Source organism: Rutilus rutilus, assembly GCF_951802725.1.
Source record: "Rutilus rutilus genome assembly, chromosome: 18".
In the NCBI taxonomy this organism is placed as follows: Eukaryota; Metazoa; Chordata; class Actinopteri; order Cypriniformes; family Leuciscidae; genus Rutilus; species Rutilus rutilus.
This window is the reverse complement of record NC_140231.1, coordinates 35,039,980-35,061,972: the sequence shown is the minus strand read 5'-3', so window position 1 is coordinate 35,061,972 and position 21,993 is coordinate 35,039,980. Positions and strand designations below refer to the sequence as shown.

At 37.3% G+C, this 21,993-nt stretch overlaps 1 protein-coding gene and 1 long non-coding RNA gene across 3 annotated transcripts; both read left to right on the top strand.

Moving 5' to 3' along the window:
• The first annotated feature begins 11,243 nt into the window (after positions 1-11,243).
• On the top strand, positions 11,244-12,473 carry LOC311277444. Its single transcript, XR_014625259.1, has 5 exons — positions 11,244-11,483; positions 11,733-11,781; positions 11,891-12,023; positions 12,119-12,269; positions 12,364-12,473. It is a non-coding gene; the product is annotated as an uncharacterized lncRNA (long non-coding RNA).
• Positions 12,474-13,775: 1,302 nt separating this feature from the next.
• Positions 13,776-21,590, top strand: LOC311277132 (uncharacterized protein). Of its 2 annotated transcripts, XM_084387314.1 has the most exons (7): positions 13,776-14,697; positions 17,072-18,068; positions 18,163-18,225; positions 18,526-18,663; positions 19,164-19,312; positions 20,322-20,439; positions 20,555-21,329. In XM_084387314.1, exons 2-4 carry the CDS (start codon positions 17,141-17,143, stop codon positions 18,633-18,635), a joined length of 1,101 nt encoding a protein of 366 aa, XP_084243440.1. In that variant the 5' UTR covers positions 13,776-14,697; positions 17,072-17,140; the 3' UTR covers positions 18,636-18,663; positions 19,164-19,312; positions 20,322-20,439; positions 20,555-21,329. The 2 variants fall into 2 exon arrangements, with proteins under 2 accessions (XP_084243440.1, XP_084243439.1); XM_084387313.1 differs by lacking the exon at positions 13,776-14,697 and having other exon boundaries at positions 16,674-18,068; positions 20,555-21,590.
• Positions 21,591-21,993: the final 403 nt, after the last annotated feature.

Here is a 21,993-nt window from a genome sequence, read left to right as displayed (position 1 = left end):
TATTAACAAACTGCAGAACCGCAGAACCATATGTCATAGCAGTGTGAGGATGACAGCGCCAGCCTAACAGTCTGATGCCGGAAGTGGGCTGGGTAAAAGCATCTAAGGGGTGGAGATGGGTAAGTTTAGGGGTGGGTTTAGGGATCGGGGGTGGAGATGGGTAGGTTTAGGTATGGTATTATATGTAAGGTGGATATGTATGGTATACAGTTCCGGCATCAGACTGTTAGGCTGGCGCTGTCATCCTCACACTGCTATGACGTATGGTTCTACGGTTCTGCAGTGAGACCTATCTGAGTGTAGTGCACATTTCTGTTGTTGATTTGGTTTTCTTTGAGTTAAAGGTTTTAAACTCTCAAGGCAGAATTATTTTGTTTGTTATGTTGGATTTTCCCCTACTGAAGCACTGCAACTGTTCACACTCAGGAATTCTGTTCAGGAATTTTCATCCCTGTCCTTGTTTAAAATACTGTCAAATGTAATGATCTCTCTGATGAATGTAATGAATCTGATTATGCGACTGATCCTGTAATATAATCTGATCCAGATGAGAGTCTCTCTCTGCTTCATATGTGACACATAGGGTGACCATGTCCGGATTTTAAGCCCCCTGTCCGGCGTCCGGTGCAGCCTCAAGTATCGGCCTAAGAAAACCCGCTCTAGGATCTTTATTGGGACGCAGCAGCATAGCGTCTAATGCCGTAAGATCTCTGGTCAAACAAATGATTGGCTGAAAGCAGTGTCAAATAATCTGATACATCTGATACATCATTGGTTAAAAACATAAACAAGCCTCCACGACGTGGTGTCCACGTGCTGGCTACGTCATATCATAACGTTAACCTGCCTAAATGTCAGACGCCATTTAATCCGGAATGGACAAAACAGCTCGAATGTATATCAAGTGCTGTTGTCACCTGAGCTGCTGCAGAGGGGGAACTTCTTTGTTAAGAACTGAAATGTGTATTTATTTGTTTTTCGCATTCATTATTTGTTTATTTATGTATTTCTGTTATTTCCAGAAGTCCAGAAATGTTATGTTTTCAGGCACTGTGCACTTTGCACGACAGGTTCATCTCAGTGGTCAGTTTTTGAAACGGACATCACAATGTCTTGAATAAATACAAATACTGTGTACAAACACTTTTTGCCTCTTCTGTTACACATAGATCTACAGGTGAAACTCGAAAAAGTAGAATATTGTGAAAAGGTTTTCATAAGCTGTAAGCCATAATCAACAAAATTATAACAAATAAAGGCTTGAAATATCTCACTTTGCATGTAATGAGTCTATATAATATATTAGTTTCACCTACAGTGCTATGCATAAGTTTAGACACCCATACTGAAGTTGACTAAAAAGAGGAATAAAAAATAATCTTTTGGAAACTGAACTTAATGCCTTAATTAAAAAAATTAGGAAAAATCCAACCTTTAAGGACACCAATTTTCTTTGTGAATGAATAATGTATCGTAAATAAATAAATGTTCTTCCTTAAAATACAGGGTGCATAAGTTTGGACACCCCTATGTTAAATTCCCATAGAGGCAGGCAGATTTTTATTTTTAAGTATTTTTTTTATTTTATTTTTTAGGATACTATGCATCCTGATAAAGTTCCCTTGGCCTTTGTAATTAAAATAGCCCCACATCATCACATAGCCTTCACCATACCTAGAGATTGGCATGATTTTATTTCAGTTAGCCTAATAGCTAGTTTGATTTGCATTGAGAGATGATCTTATGGAAAGTACCCCATGCCAATCTCTAGATATGGTGAAGGCTATGTGATGATGTGGGGCTATTTTAATTCCAAAGGCCAAGGGAACTTTATCAGGATGCATAGTATCCTAAAAAATAAAATAAAAAAAATACTTAAAAATAAAAATCTGCCTGCCTCTATGGGAATTTAACATAGGGGTGTCCACACTTATGCACCCTGTATTTTAAGGAAGAACATTTATTTATTTACGATACATTATTCATTCACAAAGAAAATTGGTGTCCTTAAAGGTTGGATTTTTCCTAATTTTTTAAATTAAGGCATTAAGTTCAGTTTCCAAAAGATGATTTTTTATTCCTCTTTTTAGTCAACTTTAGCATGGGTGTCTAAACTTATGCATAGCACTGTAAGTTGAATTACTGAAATAAATTAACTTTTGCACAGTATTCAAATTTTTCGAGTTTCGCCTGTACATCAAGATATATCGTAGATCAAATTGTCTGGCAATGAATAGAGTATTTCAGAATCACTGTATCATGATACCATCGATATGATGGACAAAATTGTATTGTAGTTGCGAGTACACCAGAGTCCTGTGCAACGTTGTCTCACTAAATGCCGCAAAGTGTCCTCCTGTTTGGTGTCAAGGAAATGGCCACCCTGGAGACACATGATGATCCTCATTGAGCTTCAGATCAGATTCTCTGATTTCTCTTCACTGTCTCTGATCCTGAAACTAAAGGCCTTTGAGTTTCACCTCAAATCTACTTCTGACATCTAGTGGACAAAGATGAAAACTGCAGATCATATTCTGTGTGTTAGGAGGAATAGAAAACACACACTCATACAGATTTATTTACAATGCCTTCATTTCTATTTTAAACAAGTGACATTCTCTCAGTTTAATTCACTGAATGTCATTCATTATCAACTCACAAATAATAATGTGATTTTACATTTTGTGTGAATGACTGAACTTCTAGCAACTTCTGCTTTAATGTATACTATGATGTGTTTGTGAACAGTAGATATTGAGTATTGAGTAAGTGTTGATCTGTTGTTGTTCTGAACAGCTTCAGTTCGTCTGTTAAAGTCACTAATGTTCTGCTGATGGAAATCAGTGTTAATAAATCAGAGATGATTAAATGAGCAGCTGATGGAGTTTATCAGATCTGAGTTTTACATTTAACATTCAGACTCTTGAAACTCTTCAGGAAACAATACGGCTGCGTCTCACATCAGATATTCAGAGGAGATATTGATCTGAAGAAGTACTAAGGTATGTTCTGTGTGAATGAATGTGTGGATTTATTTCCATCTTCTAGAGAAATGACATCTTTCAGGAGCTTTTAAATGAGGAAAACACATTATACTGAGACTCATGATTGTAATGCATGTATGAGTGATCTGAGTTTGTCATATTGTTGAATCAGGAGCTGATGGAGATTTGCCTCAATTCCCTTCAAATTACAACTTGTTGATTTTCATATTCCCTGATGAACTGAAATCTGTAAGTGTTTTCATTTGTTGCTGTAAAACACATTTTCATCTGTAGCTTCTTTAACTCTGCTGTGATTCTGATGATCTCCTGTAGAGGGAGACACGAGACTGCAGGACAGGGTCAAAGGGCAATCTGTGGATTAGTACAGTTTTATTTTTATTTTCACTTTTATGTTTATTTGTATAGTGCTTTTCACAATACAATACAGAGTTATGATCATCTGAAGTCCTGCAGGGTCAGTATCTTCTCTTATTGTACAGATTACAGTATATAGATGATAATGTGTTGACTCAGAGTTATGATCATCTGAAGTCTTTATAACTCAAACTGTGTGATCTCTAGTTACTGAGACTGAACACACACACACACACACACACACACACACACACACACACACACACACACACACACACACACACACACACACTTCTGTCAGAGATCTAGTGTTCTTCAGTTATTCAGCCTAAAGGTGGCGCTATAGTGATGATTGGCAGGCTTTAATACACATGACAAGAACTGCTTTAAAGTAGTATTTACTTACTCTGAATGTTGATTCAGAATATTATAAATTGTGGATGAATTCGGGTGAGGAAGAGAAAGTCGAGTCTATTCTCAGAACAAACATAAACACAGCAGAACTACTGTAATAAAGGCTGTTCACATGAGCACTAAAGGTTTAATACTTTCATTACAGTACACAAACTGTTTTGAGAGCCGTGACATAAGTTTGGAGAAATGTGTCAAATGGATTTAGAAAAACTGTAAGCTAGATCCAATCAGCCCAATCAATAGAACCAGTCATGCCCTGAACAATCCATTATGTGCGCATTGTGTTTGAAGTAAACTGTAGAAAAAATGTCCATATATCTTTGTTTTGTTTGCATTTCAACAGGTTCACGTGAGGAATTCGTCCTTGAAAAGAACAGCAGTTTTACTCTGGCTGTCAACCAAACACAACAATCACACACTTGTCAAACTGTGTGTATGTTAGTCAGAACTCTACCAGCAGAGTCTACCAGCACTAATGCGGAGTCATTCATCGCATAACTCAAGACCTTTTGCATTTGTGGTTCTTACATATAAAGATATACAAATAACTGTTTTACAGTAACATTTCATACAAAAATGGTTGCTTGTTATGGTCAGTCTAATATGTGCATGTAATGTGTTGTTAGGTGAAGTGGTGCAGTTAAACAAAGCACATGCTGGTGTGCTATAGAGTATTAGTGAGGTATTATATCAGGACACGTTTGGCTGGGAACAATGAAGCCTGAGAAATATTCTGTGATAAGTTAAAATAAAGTTGGTGTTCAAAGTTAACAGACTTACTTTAATCCTTAAGTTTCTTCAATTACAACAATGAAATGTAAAATTGTTGTGCATCAAAGACTTATTTTCATGTTTCTATTATCAGGTCACATGTCATGCTAAAGATGTTCCTGTGGTACTGAAATACCTGGTCCTGTCCTGCTGGGAAAGCACTGTGTAACCATGTGATATTATTGTTGCAAAGTATTACCTAGTCAGGGCACACCATCTGTGTGTGTATAAACGAGTGTGAGGTCAGCAGTGTGCTCTCTGTATCTACTGTTGAAACTAGGATTCTCACTTCATAACTTTATCGGTAACACTTTAGAATACTGTTCCTTCATTAATGAATAATTACACAGGAACAAACGAGTAACGAATTATTAACATTCTAGTAACTACTATTAACTAACAAGAAACTCTGATTAACAAATTAGTAAGTAATAGCACTCAGATGAATGTAGTAGTTCATTATTAGCTAATCAATAACTACTATTTTTTTTCATACCTCCCAGAGAACTACTATCTACAGGTTCATAATTAACATGAATAATGCATAATTTATAATAAAAGGTAATGGTAACCCACTAGTAATGACTCAAGTATTACTACATCCTTCTAAAGGAACTACTAATTATTTGGATCAGTATTCTAAAGTGAAAAACATGATAAATACCTAATATTGACTGAAGTCATTGTAAGCTTTTGAGATTTTTGTAAGATTTTACAAAAATCTAGTATAGTGATGTTTCTGTGTTTTCCTGTTGGAGAGCACTCACACACCGCTGCGTGTCTCTGTCAGGAAAACATTACTTACTTTTAGAGTCATCTTTGAGTAAATTATGTCATGTATTTTTCTGAATTGGCTTTTTAATCATTTACTTCTGTAATTGGCATGATACATTTTTACCTGAAAAATAAATGTTACATCTTGATTTATTCTGAAGTTTTAGAAAAAATTCATTTTAGTAGATTAATGTGTAGTCTGGTATTTCTGCAAATCTTTGTCCAGAATAGATCAAACTGAAGGCACTATGAATGGAGCATAGGGCACATCTTAGGAAGACCTTCAGATTTCTGACTATCTCCTGACTTAGCACGTTGTACGCTGCAAATATTATAAAAAATGACACCTATGGGTCAGCAGTGAGCGGCTGAATAGGGTAAAATACTTGCACTGCACCCTCTGACTATTTCAGGACTGGCTAGTTTGTGAGCGTGAGCGCACATTCGCGACGTGACGTCTCAAAGCGACACTGGGTCCTTAATGAACGAATATTTGAAATTATGAGATGCCCAGAATAATCAAAGATCTAAATTAATTCATAATCAATATTTATGATTATTTTCTAATCAGAAACACGATCTAAATTTGATTATCATTTGAAATTGGAGTCAGATTACGCATAGAGCTAAAGTAATACTAAAACTAAATTCCAATAAATTAAGTGAACTGGAGCGCTGAAAAGACACACACGCATTATACCTTCGCCAGGCCGTTGGATTCCGTCGTTGGGCCAATGGATGGTCCTTACAACTTCATATTGATCTACAGGTTTTGTAAACTCAGGGTTTTGGCTGTTGATCAATACATCTTTCATGACCTTTAATTTCCATCACACTTTCAGTTAATAACAATGAAACACTATTTATGACCCACAAAAGCAACACACTTGATGAGCTGAAACTGTCTTGCTTTAGGCCTCTATTACAGAATGTAAAAATACAATTAAATGCATTTAAAACTAAATTAAAGATCAGCTGTGAAAACAAACTTATGAAATCCTTGAGATATTTATATAAAGAAACATCATTCAGTCTTTATATTGACTGTGAAAGTGTGTTTAAATAAGACAAAGTGTGTCTGAGAAGTGCTTCTGTGTTTAACCTGTTAATAACCTTTCTAGATGTTTGACACTGAAACACAAGAGATTAATCTGGATCTGTTATATTACAGGACCAGTGTTAGTTTAAATATATAATCAGCTTTATGAGGATAAACTGGTTTTAGAGAGAAGGAAAGAGTTCATGACACAAATATGATGATTTTAAGGTGATGAAAAACATGTATGAAAGAAATGAAATGTGGAATAATTATAAGTATGTCCAGTATAATAAATAAAATGCCATGTAAGATAATTAAGACAGTTTCAACTTTCATAAAGAAATAAACTATTGACTGTAAGTGTGAATATTCTGCATAGCAGTGATTTAAACTCTTATTCTTTAAACTCGTCTTTATTATTACCTGAGCTCTCTGGCCTTCATATAATACAGGTTTTACAGTAATTATTTCTGTACGTGATGCTCTAAAACTGTTTAGAGTTTTAACTGTCTAAAACGGCAAAATATATGAATAAGTCATCAGGCAGTCGTGTGTGAAAGTGTTTCTGGAGACCGGTTTCAAGAGGAGCAGAGAAAAGCTGGCAGTGAGTCAGGAAATCTGTTGTTTCATGTCACAGTTTTCCTGCTAAACTTAATCTTCAACTGCCTACAAATATCAGGAAAATACAGCCCAATAAACTAATTAAAACTTATAAAGACACATGTAAATATAATTAGACAACATAAATAAAATAAACATACAAACAACTGAATCTCTTTATGACTCAAACTCAGTGTTAAAGGTCAAACACACACAAGGCAAGGCAAGGCAAGTTTATTTATATAGCACATTTCATACACAATGGCAATTCAAAGTGCTTTACATAGAAGAAATTAAAATAATAAAAAGAAATAAGAATAATTAAAAACGGTTTAGAAAGATAGAAATAAAATACAGTACTGTACAAACAGTCGGACGAACATTGGCACAGTGCTCATTCAGTAAATGCATAGCTAAACAGATGTGTTTTGAGTCTGGATTTGAAAGTGACTACAGTAGGAGCACATCTGATCTCCTCTGGAAGCTGTTCCAGCATAATAGCTAAAGCGGACTCGCCATGCTTAGAGTGAACCCTTGGGTATTTCTAGCTGATATGATCCTAATGATCTGAGTGATCTGTTGGGTTTATATTCAGTGAGCATATCTGCAATGTATTGAGGTCCTAGGCCATTGAATGATTTATATACCAGTAATAATACTTTAAAATCAATCCTAAATGTAACTGGGAGCCAGTGTAAAGACCTGAGGACTGGTGTGATGTGTTCATATTTTCTGGTTCTGCTCAGAATCCTGGCGGCAGCGTTCTGTATGAGCTGCAACTGTCTTATGGTCTTTTTGGGAAGGCCAGTGAGGAGTCCATTACAGTAATCCACCCTGCTGGTGATGAAAGCATGCACAAGTTTCTCTAAGTCTTGTCTGGAAACAAAGCATCTAATTATTGCAATATTTTTCAGATGATAGTATGCTGATTTAGTTATTGCTTTGACATGAATACTGAAACTAAGGTCTGACTCTAGTGTCACACCAAGATTCCTGACTTGATGTTTAGTTGTTTGACCCCTAGAGTGAAGGTATGCGTTCACCTTGAGAACTTCATCTTTGTTTCCAAACGCAATGACTTCAGTTTTGTCTTTGTTTAACTGAAGAAAGTTTTGACACATCCAACTGTTGACTTCATCAATGCATTGGCACAGGGAGTCAATGGGGCTGTAATCGTTGGGCGATAGGGCTAAGTAGAGCTGTGTGTCGTCTGCATAGCTGTGGTAAGAGATTTGGTTCTTTCTCATTATTTGGCTCATTGGGTGCATATACAGGTTGAACAGGAGTGGCGCAAGAATTGAGCCTTGAGGGACTCCGCATGTCATGGATGTCCACTCAGACTTATGGTCTCCTATACTCATATAATAACCTCTCCCATCTAAGTATGACCTGAACCATTTTAGGACTATCCCAGAAAGCCCCACCCAGTTTTCCAGCCTGTCCAGAAGTATGTTATGATCGACAGTGTCAAATGCAGCACTGAGGTCGAGTAGCACCAGCACTGATAATTTGCCTGAATCAGTATTTAAGCGAATATCGTTTATTATCTTTATGAGCGCTGTCTCTGTGCTGTGGTGCGGTCGGAAACCAGATTGAAAATTGTCAAAGTATCCGTTCGAGCATAAGAATTTGTTCAGCTGATTGAAGACAACTTTTTCAATGATCTTGCCTATGAAAGGAAGATTTGAGATCGGTCTATAGTTGCTTAATATGGTCTTATCCAGATTGCTCTTTTTCAGGAGGGGCTTGACAACTGCAGTTTTTAGGGAGTTTGGAAAACTCCCAGAGAGAAGTGAAGCATTTACCACTTCTAGAAGATCTGCTTCTAAACTGTTTAACACACTTTTGAAAAACGATGTGGGAAGTGTGTCAAGAACACAGGTTGATGTTTTAAGGTGCTGTACGGTTTCTTCCAAAATTTTGCCATCAATTTCTTTGAAATCAGACATAGTAACTACTTTCTCAGGTGGTCTGATCTGTCTGACCCCAGTGCAACTCAAGGATGTGCTGATCACCTTTCTGATATTATTGATTTTCTCAGAGAAGAAAGAAGCAAACTCACTGCACTTGTTGTCTGAGAGCATTTCACTGGGAATCTGGCTTGGGGGGTTTGTCAGTCTCTCTACAGTAGCAAAAAGAGTGCGTGTGTTGTTTAAATTGCTGTTTATAATATTTGAGAAGAAAGTCTGTCTAGCTTTGCCTAGTTCCATATTGAAAGCATGAAGGCTGTCTTTGTAGATGTTATAATGGACTACAAGTTTTGTCTTCCGCCACATGCGCTCTGCTTTTCTGCATTGTCTTTTCATATTTTGCACTGCTGTTGAGTTTCTCCAAGGTGCTTTTTGTCTGCCACTCTTCTTCCTGACTTTCACAGGAGCAATATCATCAATTACACCTTTAACTTTTGAGTTAAAAGAATCAAGGAGAAAATCAACAGAGTCTGCAGATATGCTTGGTGTTAAGGATATAGCCTTCATAAATAGGACACCAGTGTTCTCATTTAAGCATCTCTTCTTGACAGACACAGATCTAGCTTCAGTGGCAGGAGAGATCAATATATCAAAGAAAATACAGAAATTATCAGACAGTGCTACATCCTTAATAACAATCGATGAAATGTTTAGACCCTTACTGATAAGTAAATCATGTGCATGCTGAGTCAGATCAAAAGTTTTTAAAACAGTTTTGATTTCTTTTGCCATATTGTTTTCTGCACTATCTATGTGAATGTTAAAATCTCCAGCAATGGCGAAACAGTCAAACTCTGAGGTAATTGTTGATAACAGTTCTGTAAAGTCCTCAGCAAAGGCTGGAGAGTATTTTGGAGGCCTGTAAATAATGATAAGTAAAATGCGTGTGTAGTGAAGTGCTGCTGTTGGGTAGCACCTCGTTTGCATGTTGACTCCGCCCTAGAGGCCCGCAGGTAATCAGCGTCTCATTCATACGGGTATATCAAGGTGGCTGTTTGGCCACCGGACATTGCGTTGATGTGTGACTGTTTCGCTGGCACTTCAATTCTCTGCGTTCATCCTGGCTGGAGTTGCCGTGCGGTTTGTGGATAAGCACAGGTGGTGCTGAGTGTTTGCAGTCGTTGTGTTTTCATTCTGGCTGGAGGTGCTGTGCGGCTTGTGGAGAAGTGCGTGTTCAAGCTGAGTGTTTACAGTGGTTGGTGAACGCGCGCCGTTTGCCGTATACAAACACACGTCATACTACTGCAATAATCCTCGCTGGTGTATTGCTGTTTGGCTTTCTGCTCGCCTTGATATTATTTGGTTCTCACTCTGTTGCTGCCGGACGAATGACGCGATCGCCGCATGTTGGTGAATGAATCTGCCGTTATAAAAGTACGTGAAGACTGCTGCTCGGATTGGGACTTTCATTGCTGCTGTTTTGTTCCCAATATCTTTTACTTTTGTTTATTGTTTTATTTCAATAACCTGCTGGCCAGTAGTGGCTCTCATGTGAGCACGCCCAGCATTCAATATATTTTTGAGTTAGTTTGCTTTATTATTGGGACAATTTAACTTCATTTATTTTGTTTGTTTTTGATCTTTTATGGGTTCGCCCTGTATTCCTTTTGTGAATAATATTTGCATTACTTAATAATTTTGTGAGTGATCCTCAGCCTGTCAGAGGAAAGAGGGTTGTGGGTGTTGGCCGGCCTGTGAAGCTGGGACAGGCTGGTGACTGTAAACCAATGCACTGAAAACCTTACTGAAACCCATAACTACAGGTTTGAGTGGATCATATATTTTGTTTTGTGATATTGGGTATTGTGGTTGTGCCTTGTAAATTAGTATTCTTGTAAACTATTTCTTGTGTTGTAATTTGTTTTTCTTGTCTTTCAGGCACTGTGAGTCCGGAGCAGGAGAGCTAGTTGCTCTATTTTGGTGGTGGGGCCTGATGCACCGTGTGTGTGTGGTCTATAACCTATAGGGATTGATCTTGGTTGATGTGAGGGTGCAGTGTAGTGCACGTGTTTGTGCTTCTCGACCATTGCTGATGTGGAGAAGTTTGGCGCTAGCTCATCCTGCTTCCGGTAATCACAAGTCCTGATAAGTCTGTATTGTTATTGTGTGTGTGTGTGTTTGTGCGTATGTGTGTGGAGTGATGATTGATTCCAATTGCCGCATATTTTAATATTTTACATTTGTCCAATAAAGAATATTGTTGTATTTTCTTATACCCACGTCTCCAATTTTCTGTGTAAGGGAAACACCGAACCTGTGTGTCCTCATTAGGATACTTCTCTGGTTTAGTGACCAGGGTGGCGTAGTCGACTCTTCCTTAAATCTCTTTCTGTAATAAACCTACTGTATGCCACACGTGGAGCGGCTCAGACTAAATACTTGGGGTTTCGAGTCTGACGACAACACGAGGGCGTGGTTTGTTCGCAAGGTCATGGAGCATGCGCAGTCTACTTTGTTTGCTCCTTCCTTTTACTATCTATGGTTTGCTCCGGGAATACCGCGAAATTTAATTTAACTGCCAATGACGGAATGACTTTACTACTTTAATGCTTAACGGTTTGTTTAAATATTCTCTTTTATAATAATTAATAGAATAATTGTAGACTGAAACGTTATTACATATTGACAATTGGGAATAATGTTTTATACTATGATAGGTGTCTCTTTCAAGATGCTTGTCTCGTATATTATTGTTAATATAGTCTTTATAGTAGAATTATTGAAGACTCAATTAAAGAGCACATATAATGTAACGTTAGGCTATGCTATGGTAAGAATCTGTTATCACATTGTTATGTTTTTTAGGCCTTCTGTTTTGTGTGCATTATGGCAGACCAGACCATAATTACTCCAGGTAAGAATTACCATAGAATATGCTATTTCAAGTTCAAAAGTTTCTTCAAATGCACCATGTTCTCCCTAGTCCTTATTTACAGATTACCTTACTAAATTTTTTGCCACAGAATGGCTCCCTGATTGTTTTAATGTACTGAACATTTCAAAAACCCATGTGTCTGGCTTCATCACCAACAAAGCTGACCTCAACACTGTGCTAGAATGCCACAAGAGAGAGACTCTGACGTCTTTCATCGCTTGGTAAGGATGAGAATAAGAGATGTTTTGGTTGCTTTTAGAGAACTGAAGATTATTATTACAATTTCTTGTCTTTAATTGCTTGCTTTTATTTGTAGGTCTGATGATAAAAGAAAGAAAGAAAAGGGGCCGCATCGTCTGGTTTGGCAGGTGGAAGATTTTTCTGAGGATGTACCTCTTGCTGTCACAAACAGAGTAATTCATTGCTGTCAGTATGGAAATCCACGAAAGAATTGCAAAACTCAGGAGGTAAGATTCAGGGGATTTCTTTTTTCATTTAGGGTAACTAATGCACAATTTTCAAAAGCATACTTTTCTGTTAACACTTTTGCATATATTTCAGCTCTTTTCAGAGGATGAGCATATATATTCTGGCAAAAGGAAGAGAATGTACATTCAAACAACCAAAAAAGTTGGCTGCACAGCCAAACTTTTTATTAGGTATATTAGAAGGTAAGCTACATTGCTTCTGTACAAAAGTGTTGGGAAACTTTAACTTCAATAGCCAAATTGGATTTGTCTAGAAATATTTTAAAACACAAAGTACATATTCTGTATTAAGTTAACACCATTTTTTTTAACCTACTGATGGTTTTAAAGGGATACTCCACTTTTTTCGGAAATAAGCTCATTTTACATCTCCCCCAGAGTTAAACAGTTGAGTTTTACCGTTTTAGAATCCATTCAGCCGAACTCCGGGTCTGACGGTACCACTTTTAGCATAGCTTAGCACAGATCATTGATTCTGATTAGTCCAGTAGCATTTCTTTCAAAATGACCAAAGAGTTTAAATATTTTTCCTATTTAAAACTTGACTCTTCTGTAGTTAAACCGTGTACTAAGATCGACGGAAAATGAAAAGTTGCGATTTTCTAAGCCTATATGGCTAGGAACTACTCTCATTCCGGCGTAATAATCAAGGAACTGTGTGTCTGTACCATGGGTGCAGCAGGCGTAATGATATGACGCAGCGCCTGAAAATAGTCCCCAGCTCGGTAACTTCTTCCAACGTGACCGGGACTAAGTTTGTCTAACCTATTAGACCTATTTTCAGGCGCTGCGTCATATCATTACGCCTGCTGCACCCATGGTACGGCCGCACAGTTCCTTGATTATTACGCCGGAATGAGAGTAGTTCCTAGTCATATAGGCTTAGAAAATCGCAACTTTTCATTTTCCGTCGATCTTAGTACACGGTTTAACTACAGAAGAGTCAAGTTTTAAATAGGAAAAATATTGAAACTCTTTGGTCATTTTGAAAGAAATGCTACTGGACTCATCAGAATCAATGATCTGTGCTAAGCTATGCTAAAAGTGGTACCGTCAGACCCGGAGTTCGGCTGAATGGATTCTAAAACGGTAAAACTCAACTGTTTAACTCTGGGGGAGATGTAAAATGAGCATATTTCCGAAAAAAGTGGAGTATCCCTTTAATGTATAACCTGAAAATAAATGCATTGAATTCAAATTTATTTTGGGATGCCAACAAATATACAAACAAAGGTTAGTCAACAGGAAGAGGCTAAGTTGACTAATGACTTAAATGAATAACTACTAGTTGACTAGAAATATCTTTAGTCGGGGCAGCCCTACAATATATTTATGTAGCATTTTTTTGAATAAATATCATTTCCAAGTGGGTTTACAGAGAATATTCTCTTATAAAATACATCAAACCATTAGGATTTTTTGTTCGTTTAGCAACTCTTTCAATCAATTATATTCTTACAAAGCATTTTTTTTTCCCCTAGATTCAACAAATTCAGCATTGAGAAAGGAGCTTCAAAAGTGAGAAAACAAGTCGTCATGGACACTCTGAAAGCAGCTCTACAGAAAAATGAAGCAGAGTCATCTGAAATAATTCACATCATCTTACCATTTGAGACAGCTCACCAACACCACAAGATTTCGGCAGAAAGTGGATACACAAGAAATATCCACCCTCTTGTGAAGAAAAAAATTCAAGAGTATGTGTCATTGGGAATTACATCTGTGCCTTTCCTTAAAAAAGTGCTTCGGCAGTTTGTGAACACTGAACTCTCAGTTTCGGATTGTGTCCTCCCAAAGTCACATGATCAGTGCTACTTTCCAACTAGCCATACCATTCAAAACCATGTGCATTTGGCTTTAGTAGCGGGAAGGTACTCTGGTCTTGATCAGCTTAATTTGGAAATAAAGCTGAATAAATGGAAAGAAGATGATCCTGCTGCACATTTTTACTTCAGAAAATGCTCAGAGGCCCAAATCATAGATGATAAATCCCAAGATGGTGATGGTGTGAATAGTGAAGAAAAGGAGTCCACCATGCAGAACACATTTTTGTTTGTACATCAGTCCCAAGAACAGCAGAGACTTCTTAAACGGTATGGAGACATGGTTCTCCTGGATGCCACATACAGAACAACAAAATATACCTTGCCACTTTTTTTAGTTGTTGTCAGGACAAATGTTGGCTACAAACCTGTTGCAGAGTTCATTTGTGAAAATGAGTCCACCATGGCGATCTCTGAGGCCTTGTCTTTAATTAAAAAATGGAATGATGCCTGGAATCCAAATTATTTCATGACTGATTATTGTGAACAAGAATACCAGGCACTTCAATTGGTCTTCCCAAATACTCACAAATACCTGTGTTCTTTCCATCGAGAGCAAGCCTGGATTCGCTGGACAAGGGAAAGTAAGTATTCTTCTCTCTCTCGCAAAATGTATGTGGTGATGGACCAGGAATGTCTAGCAGTTGTCTTATTAACAGTGTTGGGCAAGTTACTTCGAAACTGTAATGCGTTATTTATTACTTGTTACTGTCATTTCAAAGTAATCCGTTACATTACAATATTACTGTATTTAAAATGTAAGGCATTACACTACTATTGCATTACTTTTAAGTTACTCTCACCAAAATAACTGCCAATATGGATTTTGCAATCTAAATGTAGCGTATGATGCTCAATTAGCTCATTACACATCCAGTAGAAGGTGATGTGGTATCCGACTGAGCTTGGACCCATAAGAAATTTTACCATGATGTACTATAGTACATACCATGGTATACCATGGTAGTACCATGGTACCTTACATCTAACCATGGTACATACTATATAGTACTTCAGATATTATCATGGTACCATGGTACATTGCATGGTACTGTATATGTTACTATGGTACATAGTATGGTACCTCAGATTTACCATGGTACCTACCATGGTACATACCATAGAACCTCAGATATAACCATGGTACATACTTTATAGTACTTCAGATATTATCATGGTACCATGATAATATCTGAAGTACTATACTGTACAGTATGTTACTATGGTACATAGTATGGTACCTCAGATTTAACATGGTACATGCCCTAGTACTTCAGATATAACTATGGTACATTCTGCCGTACATATTACCATGGTACATACTACCTCAGATATAACCATGGTACCTCAAATATTACCATGGTACTTTGCATGGACGCATGGTACAGACATCTTTTTACTTTAAGCCCGGGGTAAACTTTAGGCTTAAACTTTAGCAAAAATAAAAATAACTAATGAATAATAACTAAGCCAAATATTTTTATTTTATTTTAATTATTATTGTGAGTGACTGCAGTAGTGTGGGCATAGGCCATTTGGTCCATGAACGAGTCATAGATCTCCAAAATCAGTTTTAAATGTATAATTTAATATTAATGAGATTTTTATTTAAGTAATGTTCTAATTCTAGATGTTTGTAAATGCTGCATGATTTTGACGTGGTTTAATCAATGGCCGTGCGCGTGAACTTTGAACATTCATGTCGCTTTCAAACACTGGAGCGGCCGCGGCGCAGAGTTGCCATGGAAACGGCGCTGGAAACTCCCATAGACAGTAAAAGAAACTCCCTCTCTCGCTGTTGAGAATGTACTATCCGCTGCAGGCTCACTCATCTCGCCTCTGTCTGATTAACGTACAGAAAGTGAAACATTTTGCGCGGACGTTTCTCCTCTGCTGATCTCTGGCGGTGATTTTGGCGAATTTGTATGAAGAAAAAACTCCTTATTCCAGGTTAACTAACAATGCTTGTAACGCGCGTTACTGACATTTGTACCGAGTAAAATATTACTTTTTTTCCCCCTGTAATGCCTTACATTACCGCGTTACAGCAAAAAGCAATGCATTACAGTAATTAATTACTTTTGTAACGCGTTACTCCCAACACTGCTTATTAAACCTTTTTTCTCTACGATCAAATCAGTATCATAACTCAGTTTTTTTTTTTTTTCATTTAACTCAGACAATTTAATATGAGTAATAATTTTGTTTTCCGTGCGGCTAAGTGCAGATTTCACTGTTTGGGCACTGCAATAATACAGAAATCAAATCTCAGCTCATTTCAAATGTGGCTACATTAAGAATTATATGTAATTGCCCCACACAAAATTAGTATTTTAATTAACATTGCAGTAATTGATATTAAACAAAATATTAAGGGAAATGATAAACAATTATATTTGTCATAATCGTTAATTTTTTCCCTATAACTTCAGCTGCTATATGTTGAGGAACTTCGCCTACAAATAAATGTTTATTATAAGAGAAATAATATGAAAAAAAATGTAATGTTAGTTTATTGAACTTGGCAAAGCTAGAAATTACATGTGTGTTAAATAGTAATAGTTGTAACATTTTGAAGAAATTACTAATTAGGCATTGTAATGCACCTGTTGCAGGCAAGAACCATCTATCTGATCAAGATCGCAGTGAACTTCTTGGCCTCCTTCGTAGTGTAGCTTCTGCACATGATAGAGAAACATGTGAGGCAGCAATAAGTAAGCTCAGGGACAGTGTCTTGTATAAGAGTAATACAGAAGTTCAGAACTATGTTGAGAAAAGATGGCTCAATATTAAAGAGGTAGGGGTTACAACAGTGCCACCTTGAGAATATTTTTGTTTGATGGTTTGTTTCATTGTTTATAATTAATTGTAATGCATTTATGTACATTGACAGTAAAGGGAGATCAGAAAGTTTTTTTTCTTTTACTTCGTGTTAAATTACTTTTTTCTTATTTTCAGAGGTGGTGCAGAGGATTTTCTCCACATGGATTTAATGTGTCTGTAACCACAAACAATGGCACTGAAGCAATGAACAACTCATTGAAGAGCTTTTACCTGAAGATTTCGGGTACTAAAACAGTATCATCTTTGGTTGAAATAATAGTTACCGAGTTCATCCCTGAACAGCTCCTCTCATACGCTAAACTTAATTACATGTACAGCAGTGAACACAAGGTCTACAGTGCTAATGTTCCTGAGTTCCTCTGGGACCGTCCAAGAACCTTTGTGCAACATTGCCTGAAAAACCTAGAGGCAGCTTGTTGTTATACCTCCCAACAAGTTCAAGAGCAGAGTAAGGGGCTTTATAAAGTCCAGAGTGAGCAATCATGTGAATGGTACTCTGTGGATCTCGGAGACAAAGACCGCTTTCCGTCATGTGAATGCAGATCTTTTAAGTCCACTTTTTTACCCTGCAAGCATTTTTTTGCTGTTTTCAAACACACTGACAACTCATGGTACTCGTTGTGTCCAGATTACATCAGCAGTCCATATGTCACTCTTGACTCGGATGTTGTGTCAAGTCATAAAAATTTGAAGGTGAAAGAAGTGATTGACAAGGACGATACTGTCTGCGCCAATAGCCTCGTGGGCACCACATCGACATGTAATGACGAGGACAATACTGAACATCCTGTTGCCATAGACTGTCATGACATTCAGTGTACGAAGACAGACACAGAGGCAAATGGAGTTTCCACTGCACAGTGTGCCCTGCGAGAGAAATTAAAAATTCTCCAGGATCTATCATACATATGTGTGGATCATGAGTTGTTGCTAAATGCAACTGCAGTCATTCATGAAATTACAGGAAAAATGAAATTCTTTGTCCCAAAAGAAGACTCACTACCTCTTCTAAGTAAGCAAGATGACAAGCTGAAACTGCGTGTACTTCCAACCCGGAATAGAAAAGGAAAGGTGAAAGGCAAAAAAAGTAGAATTGAGAAAAGAAACAGTGGTAAGGTTACTATGGGAAGGACTGCTGTCTGCATCCATGTTAACATGCATCATTCAATGTAACTTTTTTTTTTTTTATGTTGTACGTGACACAGGGGACCAGTCTGGTTTTTTGAAGGAGAACTTGTTGACAGACTTTGATGTAATAGATTTGACAGGTGAGTAGTATGTTAAAGTTATTGCAATTTACATTTTGCAATTGCAATTTTGAAAGATAAAATATGGTATTATTTGACAGAGACTGAGACACTTCTGGCAGAGCTGAGCAAGCATGAGATTGAGGTAGACAGTGGAGTTAGATTGTCCGTCTGTGGACAGGTGTTAGAGAGCAGTGATTTTGAATCTCTGAAACATCCTCACTGGTTAAATGATAAGGTAGAATTAAGTATCATGATAGGTCAAAAGGAAAGAATAAGGTTGAAATCTTCAAAACTAAGTTTCTTTACTGTTTGTCACAGGTGATAAATGCATATTTGGACACGTTGACGCTCGAAAACAGCATCGAAGCCAACACTGGCTACCGCTGTTTCAATATTTCTACATACATGCCTGTGCTCTGGGAACGTGACAGATTTGATGCCTGGATGTTTGAAAAGGTGATTATGACTAGTGTAAATCTTACAATATATATATTTTGCTATGTTAAAAGGATAATTCACCCAAAAATGAAAATTGTAATTTACTCACCCATATGTTGTTCCAAACCTGTTTGCGTATCTTTCTTTTGTTGGACACAAAAGATGATATTTTTAATAATGTTGGTATCTACTGACTGTAGTCAGTGACTTTCTTTTTTTTTTTTTTTTGAATGAAAGTGAATTGCAAACATTTCGTAGTTTTTTTTTCTTGATGTCTGTAAGCAATAAGGTACATGAGGCTGTGCTGTATTGTGAACTCTTCGCGCCTAACAACGTCCTTCAGCCTTGACTTATTCACAATACAGCACTAGACTCGAGGACCTTATTGCTTTTATAAAATGGTTACATGGTGCCTGTTCTGAGATGGCTATGAATGGTGACCCAGCTTTTGATTGATGATTTCTGCCACACAATACAAATATTGGACTGGAACTAACCGTTTTAAAATTCGTTCCAAGATGGCATTCTCCCGAATGAAGTGGATTTTCCTTCCAATCCATGTGAGGGGCAATCACTGGATACTTCTGGTAGCAGATGTTCCAAATATGGAAGTATCAGTACTGGACTCATTGTCAGGGAACAATGTCACATATGTTGATATGTGGAGGTAAGATAAAGGATTTTTACAAATTGAGTAATGTTACTGTACATGTTTTTTTAATCATAGTGTAGTGTCATACTGTACATATTTTCATTCCAACAGAACTAAGTTCTGCTTGCTTATCGGCCATCATATTGATCTTCATATTGGGCACATTTGTTGAGGTTCATGTGCGAGTGTTCCTGGCGCGCCCCGCGTATATCGTATCATCACAGTGCATCATGATGGAAAACAGAAGTGCAATATATACTTTTTTATTATTTTGGCGCTATTATGCACAGCAGAGTGAATGACACGTGGATCTATAGGTTGTGTGAAGGCAGCTTTCTGCTACTTGCAAACAGACTCTTTTATAGAGATGGCTAATTGCAAGCCATTCATTTGCCACTCTGATTGCACACACTGTGAAAATCATCGCCAGTATCATGAACATGTGTTTTGACGTTGTCACTTAACTTCCAGTTACTTTACTTCCTGAACAAGTGTGCACCAAGTAGTTGCTTTCACATTCCCGTGAATCATGCCACAGTTCCATTGCTACCAAACTCAGACCACCTCCTACAGGTAGTCTCTGGTTCGATACCCTTTTTATGACTGATATCACATTACCAATTTTTCATTGAAAAAAACTTAAATGAAATTTAAGTCCTTAAACTGGCTCAAACTGAGCGTCGAGTCTGAGGAGGGTTGTCCGACTCCGGTTCAAACTGAACACCGCTACTGAGAGTTTCTGATATTTTCAGTGCGTCCTCCTGACTGAGGAGTATGAACTCTTGAAGCCCCGCCCTCTTCTTGAAAGTTTTAAAGGGATAAACACAGAAACAGCAAGCTAATTTTTTTGCAAAAAAACTAATTTGTGCTAAAACTTCATTTACACACTCTGGGGATATCAGAGACTTATTTAACATCTCCTAAAAAGGGGCATAATAGGTCCCCTTTAAGTTGAACTAGACCACATTAGAAATACTCATTTTTACCTTGTAAATAATTGAATGTATTCCACTTATTTACTCAGGAAGTATATGGCTGTGAGGTACACAAAGACGAAAGAATTGGGAGGATTCTGGAGAAATGGTGGTCTCTGCTCTTCATCACAAAAAGATGGAAACAATTGTGGAGCCTTTGTACTACTGGTAAGGCATTACAAAGCTTCATAGCCAGAGCTTTTCTTTTTGTAAGAATTTTTTTTTAATACATAAAAATGACTCCTTTTATGTGACATTCAATATTTTTAATTTATCTGTCCAGAATGCTCTTGCCCTGACCAGAGGTATCAGTCCCAGCCAACTGACACAACGCCATGCAGTGGAAATGAGGAAGTTTGTGTGCCACAAACTCAAGCAAAATGCGTTATGCTAATATTTGTACTCTTCTTTCCCCGAGTGCTTTTCCTACCTTTTGCTGGTTTAAAAGGATGGCGTGTTCATTCATGCTTTCTCTCCGGAGCGGATTTGAACTCTCTGTAGTGAACTGAGCTCTTTGTAGCGCAATGAGTTTTCTGTAGTGAACTGAGCTCTTTGTAGCGGAATGAGTTTTCTGTAGTGAACTGAGCTCTTTGTAGCGCAATGAGTTTTCTGTAGTGAACTGAGCTCTTTGTAGCGGAATGAGTTTTCTGTAGTGAACTGAGCTCTTTGTAGCGGAATGAGTTTTCTGTAGTGAACTGAGCTCTTTGTAGCGCAATGAGTTTTCTGTAGTGAACTGAGCTCTTTGTAGCGGAATGAGTTTTCTGTAGTGAACTGAGCTCTTTGTAGCGCAATGAGTTTTCTGTAGTGAACTGAGCTCTTTGTAGCGGAATGAGTTTTCTGTAGTGAACTGAGCTCTTTGTAGCGCAATGAGTTTTCTGTAGTGAACTGAGCTCTTTGTAGCGCAATGAGTTTTCTGTAGTGAACTGAGCTCTTTGTAGCGGAATGAGTTTTCTGTAGTGAACTGAGCTCTTTGTAGCGGAATGAGTTTTCTGTAGTGAACTGAGCTCTTTGTAGCGGAATGAGTTTTCTGTAGTGAACTGAGCTCTTTGTAGCGGAATGAGTTTTCTGTAGTGAACTGAGCTCTTTGTAGCGCAATGAGTTTTCTGTAGTGAACTGAGCTCTTTGTAGCGGAATGAGTTTTCTGTAGTGAACTGAGCTCTTTGTAGCGGAATGAGTTTTCTGTAGTGAACTGAGCTCTTTGTAGCGGAATGAGTTTTCTGTAGTGATTCGAGTTCTTGTGTATGTCTCTGCCAAACAGAGTTGTGTGCTATGTGCTTTGTTCTTTTTATTGTGTTGTCTACCTTTTCATTTGCTCGGAGGTATATTATATATACCGGTAAATATAAATATTTTATAAATAACACTTTTCTTAAATATATGCAAGTATGTTGTGTATTTATATATACAAAATAATTATACATAGTGCACACATTATTTTGGATGCGCTTATTTATTGCCCAGCACAAATTTTTTGTAAATCGTATATTTTATTTATTTATTTATTTATTTATTGTAAACATATTTTTCCCTTAAATATGTTGGTTCCCTTGCATATTGTAAATAAATCGTTTGTTTGCAATTCAGTTAAAAAATGTGTCCTTGCTTTGTACACCTAACCTGGTAATGACAGGTGTTTTTGTATGTTTTTATCTAAGCCAACAGATGTGATTGAGTCATTTCTATTTTTAAACTGCTCTCTAGAAACTTTACTTTTGCATGAAC

Bases quoted from the DNA above. Each gene is read 5' to 3' on its own strand.
- LOC311277132 (XM_084387313.1), top strand. From the start codon at position 16,985: ATGCATTTATGTACATTGACAGTAAAGGGAGATCAGAAAGTTTTTTTT. The intron at 18,069-18,162 runs GTAAGGTTACTA...TACGTGACACAG, and splicing joins AATTGAGAAAAGAAACAGTG to GGGACCAGTCTGGTTTTTTG. The intron at 18,226-18,525 runs GTGAGTAGTATG...TGTTTGTCACAG, and splicing joins TGATGTAATAGATTTGACAG to GTGATAAATGCATATTTGGA.